The 9,657-nt window shown below is 30.1% G+C and overlaps 1 protein-coding gene across 1 annotated transcript; it reads right to left on the reverse strand.

Moving 5' to 3' along the window:
• Positions 1-533: 533 nt before the first annotated feature.
• On the reverse strand, positions 534-8,942 carry LOC131943356 (very-long-chain (3R)-3-hydroxyacyl-CoA dehydratase 3). The gene is made up of 10 exons (XM_059303435.1): positions 8,815-8,942; positions 5,797-5,913; positions 5,530-5,703; positions 5,346-5,403; positions 5,061-5,171; positions 4,730-4,857; positions 4,128-4,240; positions 3,035-3,141; positions 2,670-2,801; positions 534-2,299 (listed from the first exon to the last, which is right to left on the reverse strand). The coding sequence occupies exons 1-10, from the start codon at positions 8,896-8,898 to the stop codon at positions 2,199-2,201; spliced, it is 1,125 nt and encodes a 374-aa protein (XP_059159418.1). The 5' UTR covers positions 8,899-8,942; the 3' UTR covers positions 534-2,198.
• Positions 8,943-9,657: the final 715 nt, after the last annotated feature.

Raw genomic sequence — 9,657 nt, forward strand, 5'->3', positions numbered from 1 at the left:
TTTAATTGATTCATAAAAAAATTAATTAGGCATTCAATTAAGTCAAATTTAATGTCAGATTGCATGTCTTCATGTCTTGACCCAAGTGCCAACTTTGAACCGAATCTGTCAGAAGTGCCAGAAATTTCGCTTGGGTGTTTCACTCTAGACGGACAGACTGACGACAGACAGAGACAGAAAGTTAAATAAAAGTTTGTAAAATTGTTACAAATAGATAAAATTACCTTTTCACACATCCTTTAATAGCTAACACGGTTTTTCAAAATCTCATAAGGAGACTTAAATAGCCTACTCATCTCATTAGATCCTAGGTGACATTGACGTTTTAAGTTGTTAGTAGGAGATTCATTTAGCGTAATCCTTTGGAAAATATACACAGCATTTGTAACGTTAAGTTTCACAACTGTACCTCATGCAACTATTTGGTGGTTTAAGAATTTTTGTAATCTACACACATAAAATCACCCCCCTCCCCTTCCCCACATTATCTCTCAAGCCACAATAATGCACTAAGATACATAAAAACAATAAAATTAATATTTTCTGTTTATTTTGTTAATTTAATTAAGCAACAACCTGTTTTAATTGACATTTTAAAACAAAAAGAAAAGGAAAAAGCATTGTAAGCAACATATTTTTTTCTTATTAAAATATACAATCTTCATGCTAAGTTTGAGAACTATAGTTTTAAAAGATGAGGATATAATATTTGCATAATGGGTAAAACACAAGTCTACAGCAAAAATAATTATGCTGCCATGTTTTAAGTCCACTCTGACTACAGGAAACAAAAGTGTAAAACATTTTGCCAAGCAGAATTGGTGCACTGATTAAAAAGTTAAAAGTAAGTAATTATTATTAGAACGTAGTATAAAAATTAACTGATACAACTAATGTATAGCTGTATGCCTCTTAATTTTAAGAAATTACTACAAAAGAATGGATATTTTTAAATCATACAACCAGTACTAGAAAGTAAAACAGTTATTTTAAAACATCTAGTAGTATTGTAAACTTTGATAATACAAAACAAATAAAAGAACAACCGGGGAAAAAATTACATAACTATGCAAAATCTTAAATGAATACAATTCATTAAATATATTTTTTTTACAACACTGGTTTCCAAATAAATGATAAAACTAGCATTTCACGATACATTCAGATAACTAAAAACCAAGTAAACAAAAATTATTCGTCATTTTTAAAAAAACATTTTGCAACATTATTAGATAAATAAATTAGTTTTTATTAATAATCAAGAAGGTGCTTAATAAAAATTTTTAAAACAACATAAAATAACTATTTGACTTGTGATATTTTGCATATGTAGACTAAAAGTGAAATTCTAAAACATATATTTTAAAATGTAAAAATTATTTTTAAAACGAAAAATTTAATGCCATTTAAACAATAACTACAAATGAATTAAATCAATGAACCATTCCATAATAAGAACAACATTACTGTTCTGCTTTTACAAATCTAAAATAAAATCTTAAATAACAAATTAACTTTTAAAATGTCAATTGAGGAAAAGAATAAAAAATAAACTAAAATGCTTAATATTCTAGCATATGTAGTAATTGCCCTTTTGAAGTAATACTTTTAATTAGTGATTAGAATGATTGATGGCCACGGACCCGTATATTTTAGTGCCTATATCTGCAGTTAGTGCTGTATTATTTGAACATTTAAGGTAGCATCATGTATTCTACATTTCAAAGCTGACAACAGAATGGTGCATTGTAACTGATGGAGAATGGTTGCCACTGTTGTGACTGATAGTTTTCAGTAACATCAATGAACTGTAATTTTTACCCCAGGTTATAAAGATGGGACATGCAGCTTATACTGTCCAAGATGGCAAATATCTTTCATGTATACACTGAGTTGACAAATACTTGTTTCACATATTACAATGTTTACAACTTTTTAATAAGTAAAGAAATACAGAAATAGTAGCATTATGGATTTAATATTATTACATCCTTTTTTTTAATTTAATAATTCTCTTTCTAACAAATAATCTTTCTCAAATAATAAGTATCCATATCATGTGTATGAGTGTTAAAACAAAATCAACTTTTAATTTTACTATAATAACCGAATAAAGCAATAATTGTCTGTAACATTATAATGTTATTGTTAATTAAAGTATTTAAAACATCAATGCAGGGGAAGGAACTCATGCATATCTATGTGTATTTGTTTTTAGAGGAGTGAGTATTTTTTGCACCAGAAATGTAAAGTTGTTTCTGCCTTTGTAGGTACATATACTTGAGATTGTTTGTGGAGCCTGAAATAAAAAATAAACAAGGCTGATTTTAACTCAATTTAACAAAGTGAAGAGTTATTGCTTGTAAAAGCTTAAACTTGTAATTTTATTTCATTTTCAGAAGAAAAAAAAAGTTGAAACATATTGACTTTTTTAAAAAGCTAATTTTTAATTAAATAATTAACAAATCAAATGGTCATAACTCATTCTTTTCAATGCATTTTATAATTTAAAGTAATATACTTTTTTTCACCTAACACCAAATGTGCTAATTAAACGTTATTTTTGCTGTACTTTTTTGCATATTTCAACATTAATTGTTTTTTATTCTTTAAAAAACACGTTTTTATTAAATATTTTTTATAGATGTAAATAATCATTAATGACTTACCAAAGCACATTAATGCAAGATATGCAATTAAAAAATAAGGAAAATGAAAAGCAATATTTCCAGAATTGGGCAGAGCTATGCTGAAAAAGTTGGTTTCACCAAAATAGGATATGGACTGAAAAACAATTGTGGCTGTGGATTACAAAGAAAAAAAAGCTCTGTAGTTCAATTATCATATTTTCAAATAATTAAATAATTATATCAAATTAGAAAAAAAAAATAACAGCAAGTTAGAGAACCAAAGTTTTGTTGCATTAATTTTATTTCACTATACTTAAAGCTGCATTGAAATTTGAATAACTGACAGTTACAATTCAGAAAATCTGTTTTCAAGAAATCAACAATAAAATGTAACAGGCCCATACCTTCTATTATAATTCCCAGTGGGTACAAGATTATCCACATGTTGTATCGAAGCCAAGTAAGCTGTCTGATTTTGAAATCTAAGATTTGGAACATATAGAATGGGTATCTGCAAAAGAAAATTTTTTTTTTATGGAATTGGAATACAGAATACAATGATTTTGAGAGCATGTTTGGTCAGTTGTGTGTAAATATAGGAATTGAGTTAATTCCATTGGGTTTAGTTATTAACCTTTCAGTTTGTGACTTTAATATGGTATGTTGTAAGGTTTTGTAGATTAGCAGTCCGCATAAATGTTAAATAAATTAAAAGTATAGTAATTAAGTTTCTTGGTTGTTTTTTTTTCATGGCTATTTATCATGTGTTTTGTCTTGTCTATAAAAGAAAATGATGTCAGTAACAATACAGTGTTCCTTTCATTATTTATTAAAGTTGGAACTAACCTTTGTGATTAAACTGAAACAAGAAGGATCCCAAACTTTCTTAGATAATATTGACACAAATAAATATTTCCTTATTTGTGCCATCAAAACATACCATGTTCCTTAGTACAGAACTAAGTTACATGAACAAAGAGACAGCCAAAAAAAAGCTGCTATCCTATTTTCCACTTTGTCTTTAATGGTAGCCATTAAATAACAAAAACCTTGTCTTAAAAGCATTTTCTATACTACAAATTTACTTTGATAATTGAACTTGGTATTTAAGTTAAGTTAATAAAAATGTAGCTTTTAATTGTTTAAGTCTTCAAAAACAACCATGAAGCTTAAAAACCCATGTGACGCCCTACCTTAATAAATAAACCCAAATACAGCTACTTGATTAGTTATTATTTTATAGGAAAAACAGATAAAGAAATGGTAAGATATTCAATCTGTACACATTTGTACATATCCCTAAAGTTAAATAACAATTATCAAGAGAATAAGTGTTTTATCTCTTAGAAGCTCAATCTCTCTTTTTATTTAAAAGCTGACTTATCTATACAAGGAAAAGCTTTAATATTTATTGCAACTATACTTCTTGTCCAGAATTTTCTAACTTATAAATGACCAACAGCTATTAGCATCAATTTAAAAGAGAATAGATTTTACCTGATAACTTCAGCTAATGCCCAAACTGCAAACAGATACCAACAGCACGATGATATCTGGAGGCGTGGTTCTTGTAGAATTAAAATAAATAGTATAAAGTTTCTTCCTAGCACCTGTGGATAAAGCATAAAAGCTCAATTTACTTTATAGGATGGCACAAAATCCTACATTTATTGAGCATAACTTTTAATGTATAAGCAATATATTGTAAAGAACATGATCAATATTGTCAAGATCACGCAAGGTCGTAGACAAGTACCCAACAGTGGTTGGAAAGAAAGCCATTGTGAATAAAATATGTTTTGTATGCCAAGGAGAGCTTCAGTGATTTATTACTATTTATTATAAAGCTTACCATTCTCATCCCTCCCCTTCAAACATAAATAATATAAGCTATCAACACTAATAATAATAAAAATAAGAATCCAACAACCTTTGTAAGTTATTTAGGTTTAAAACATGTTTACCCTTCCAAAGCAAAGTACAATAATACTTAATAGAGCATCAAAAGAAGCTGATGTACACAAATATTTCTCCAGCTCAGTTTCTGAAGAAAAAACCTATGATAGAGTACAATTGTTCACAACTTAAGCTACAATTACCTGTACAAGAGCCATGAGAACATTTGATTTCACCAAACCTAAAAGTGAATGGAATATTTCCAGAGTTGCTAAGGCCTGACAAGTCATCATCTGTGTACCAACACCTTCAAAAGCTGCTTGTCTGGCAGCTGTAAAATAATACTTTAATGATTATTATGAATATTAATAGAGTGGAATTTTTTTAAAGATATATACTTGGTAACATTTGAAATTATTTTTTGTATTCTTGAAAACTAATGACAGGCTATTTATTGTCTGTATTATTGTTAGATGGATCTTGCCAATATCCATTATACTTTATAAAATAATAATTTAAAATAAGATATCTTACATTCCCCATATCTAACATAGTTGTACATCAAAGTGATAAAAATGTACGTGTATCCAACAAATTGGAAAAGGTTATACAAAAACAAGTATGTCTGTGACGGGGTTGGTTTATCTGTAAAAGAAAACAATAAATTCCTTAAACATTTACACTAAAAAGTTTAATAGTTTAATGTTTGAATTTTTTAAACTTTTTAAATAACATCTAATATTGAATAAAATAAACTCATAGTATATATATATATTTAAAATTAATTACAAAAAAATAATTGTTTTTTATTAAACATACCTGAAATATCTTGATTTTCTAATTCAGCTGCCATTTTATTCTGCATCTCCTCAAAACTCTAATAATAGTAAACAACAATTAGAATATTAAAAGCAGCATATGTATGTTGATTTTCAGAAACATCATCATAATCAGAAATAAAACTTCCTAAGAATCACAAATATTAATTAAGATATGTTTGTACCTTAGCTTTATCCACCTCCACATCCTCATCTGAATCATCTAGTGGGAATTTATCAAAGTCTATTTTAAGCCATGGGAGTTTTATCCGTTGCTCAGTTAATCTTGGCCATGTTTCACCCACTAATTTTTCAATTTGAAATTCAACAGCGAGATCAGTTTTCCTGTACCTACTTTTCTATAACAAATGAATAAAAAAATTGTAAATTGCAGGATCTCTTATGCTACAGAACAAATGAGATTTTAAAAATTTTTTTAATGAAAAACTAACCTCAGGATCAACAGGTAAGTAAAAATCTAAATGGAAGTTGTATTTGTTGTTTCCCTTTACACCTAACCCTTGTGCACTGAAATCCAAACTTTCTTTTGTTAGAGTAACCTCAACATTCTGAAAATATAAAATGTTTATAATTCGTAAGGTATACAAATTTTAATTCTAGTGGTTTCATTAAGTCACAGTAAAGTTAAGATGGTTTACCATAAAGACCCATACTAACTCTAAGCCCGTAACTATTTTCATGCTCTACCTGCGGCTAAACGACTTATAACTTTTTACATGCTGATTTAAAATCCACACATTACTAATATAAATTAATCGTCCTACACACTAATATAAATTTTATATTAGCTATTTATTTATTGAAGAATGATTACTTAGTTTTAGAGAAGAAAAAAAAAGTTTGGTTTTTTTTGGACAAAAATATGCTTGTCTGGAAAATTAATGATAAGAATTACTTTTCATGAGTCTCTTATTCACAGAAAACGAGAGTACATCAATTTTTCTAAAAAAAACAAGGATCAGATTAGCCATAGCATAAATACTTTAATTTTGGTTAATTTTATAATGCTGCGACGTAAACATTTAGATGCTGCCGCTGAACCCTCACCCTCCCCCTTCTGTAGCATACTTTAAGTGACATCATTTATAGACAACCCTCAATTGGGTATTTGGAATCTTCATTTTGACTACAAAGGGTATTTGAACTGTGTCTGAAATGTGGAGATAAGGGAATTGACAGCTACTTGATCAGTTTTTACATTTTGCAAATATTACACAGCCACCTAAGGCCGATGTTAAAACATTACAAGGTAAATTATTCTAGTCAACTCTAGGATAAACACATTTACCCAATGCTCCCAATTCAACTTAAAAACCTTCAAAAACTATTCAATATTTTCATGTATTTGTTGTCTTCTGGTTTGTAGTCAAGAAACATCAAAATCACTCTGGCATGACAGAGTGTCTTTATTTGATGTGACACAAGCGCAATTGTTTACATTCAAATATGTCACAAAAGGGTCATTTTTTTTTAATAGTCCTACATTTTAAAATGAATCATTTTGTTTATTCTCTGAGATATCTGCAAACATAAAAATGGCTTTTTCTGAATTTTTTTTTTAGCTAAGGTGTCGAATGAGATTTTAAACTTCATTATTGTTCAAGATGATTTAATGAAAAACTACATTTATTTACCTTTAATTTGAAACCTATTTTATTTATCAAATTTAATCGGTAGCCTAGAAAATGATTTGTGAAAAAACTGTATTATGTTCTGCTCGATATTCTCAGCGATTGGACCAAAAAATGTACAAATGGCAAATTTTTATCAAACTATTCAAACACTAATCGTCCATTGTTAAAACTAGATTAGTATCGTTAAATAATAAACAAAAATAACAATTTATATAATATTTATAATAACAAAGTAGGCCTATATATTTCTGAAATGAACATGAAATATTGTGAAAAAAAAGAAATCACTGTATTGTCATTTTCAGTAGCCATCATTACCATGACGACGGTAAAAGTAGGTCAATTGACAGGCTATTTTTAGCTCCAAAAAAACACAGTGTATGTGTTGCATGACAGCCAACCAAAGTTCAGAGAAACCGAGTATTTGATTGGTTTGTACACTCACTACAGATTTTCCATCTTTTATAGATAAAACCACTGATTCTTAAAAATAAAATATTCAATTCAGTTTCTTAAGTTTGTCCAGGCAAAAGTTTGATTTTTAAAAAAATTATATTATTAGCCATTAGGCCCTATTATTCCTATTATTATTATTTTGGTAATCTATCGTTTTGGGTACGTAAAATCGCCCGCGACTAGTAATGTGAAAAACAGGTGACTCCTTAAATTTTAATAATTATTTCACATTTTGAGGAGGATTTGTGTTTTGAAAAATACAAAAATGTTTCCTTGTTTCATTTATTTACCTGTTTTCAAACAATTGAATTAAAACTTTTCAATAATAAATGAAGACTAGCGATGTTTCCAACAGATGCAACCTTGCTCATTTAGCAGCCATCTTGTTTAAGTTCTTTCTTTGTTAACGAGATTCAGGGGAAGGCAACTCTATTTTACAATGGTTGCTGTTTATATAGGAAATCCTGCTCACAAACACTGCTGTTAAAAGTTAATTTCTTTCCTATATTGATATATTTAGCTGTTGATTTAGGTTTATTATTCATTTATCTATAATATTTGACACAAATATATCAAAATATACTTCTATTAAAGCCTTGACAATGAGGTAACTTTTTCGTACATTACTAGCCGCGGGCGATTTTACGTACCCAAAACGATAGATTACCATTATTTTATAGGCCGATTCTAGTCGGAATAAGATACGCATGCGATACGCATGCGCAATGGAGAGAAACTACGACTTAGCGGCGATGTTTTCGATGGTACTGCGCATGCGTGTGTTTACAACCGCAGAACCCTAATACCAACCCTAATCATATCCTTAACCCTATCCCTAATCCTATCCCTAACCCTAACCCTAGCCCTAATCCTAACCCTAGCCCTAATCCTATCCCTAACCCTATCCCTACCCCTAACCCTCATTCTAGCCCTAACCCTAGCCATAGGTCACTGCGCATGCGCAGAACTATCTTTTGCCGAAAAATCTTATTCCGAGTAGACACTTCGTATTTTATAAGGTGCCGCCAGTAATGACAATGTAGGCTGGCCTAGTAAAAGTATGAAGACAAAATTTTAAAATAAATTGACACATTTTTTTATCCCTCATAATAGGAGGATGGCAGGCTAATTAATACTTTCAGATCTAGATCTAGAATGCTTTCATCATCATACAAAATCAAAATCTCAAACGACAAAAAATAAAAATTAATTAAAAAAATGGCTCAAAATGCCGGTTGGCATGTAAAAAAGTTGAAGATTTGGATTTAGAATATAATTAAAATAGCTAGATCTAGCGAAAAATAAAGCATAACATAAAGATATATCAACTTTAAGTGCCAGAATATAGATTTACATCACCTCAACATTTCTTAAATCTACTTTAAGAGATACTGTCTCGTTTGACTGGCCCCAATAAACAAAAGGACTCAGCTTGCTCGCCATCTTGTTTATAATTTGACATGAAAATGTTGGAATCCCTTGTATGAATAAAACAAAATATGAAAATAGCTCTAGACTCTAGTCTAGATCTAGATCGAGTCAACATCTAGATCTAGCCTCTAGGCCTAAGGGTCTACAATCTAAAAATAAGATAGATCTAATATTAAAAATGTTTTAAATAAGAACATTTTAAAAATTTCTATAAACTATAAGAAATAAGATCTTCTAGGTCTAGAGATCTAGACCAGACGGTTTCCCTAGATCTCTAGATCTGTCTATGACTCTATGCCAGTCTATGGGGATGACTCTGTGTCTGTATACTGTGGTTAGCCATAAAATGAATACTCTTCGAGGAGGGGGGGGCTGTTTCTGCGTGTGGAAAAAAAATATTCAGTGCTATTTTAGCCTATTGAGTGTCCTGCGTCCTGCACATGGGATCAGGGGTAATACTTGATTCAATGGTCAAACTGGAAGGTGGTCTTGTGACCCGGTACGCCCCGGACTTCTCCGTGAACACTGGCGCCTAAGTTCGTTTTAAAGAGGACCATACACTATGGGACACAGTGAGCTACTATAATCGATGATTAAATCGAACCAGGGTGGTGCTCCGGCAGTAGAGTAAGATTGGGCGTACTCGCAATGTGCGATCCCTTGTTCTGTTTAATAATTAAATGTCGTGTGCCACCATGTCCCTAATGTGGAGTTATCTTTAAAATGAATATAGGCGCCATAGTGCTCGCGGGAGAGACCCGGGCGCCAAAT

This window comes from Physella acuta, unplaced genomic scaffold (genome assembly GCF_028476545.2).
Source record: "Physella acuta isolate Inbredline_101_S28 unplaced genomic scaffold, ASM2847654v3 ptg000453l, whole genome shotgun sequence".
NCBI lineage: Eukaryota > Metazoa > Mollusca > Gastropoda > Physidae > Physella > Physella acuta.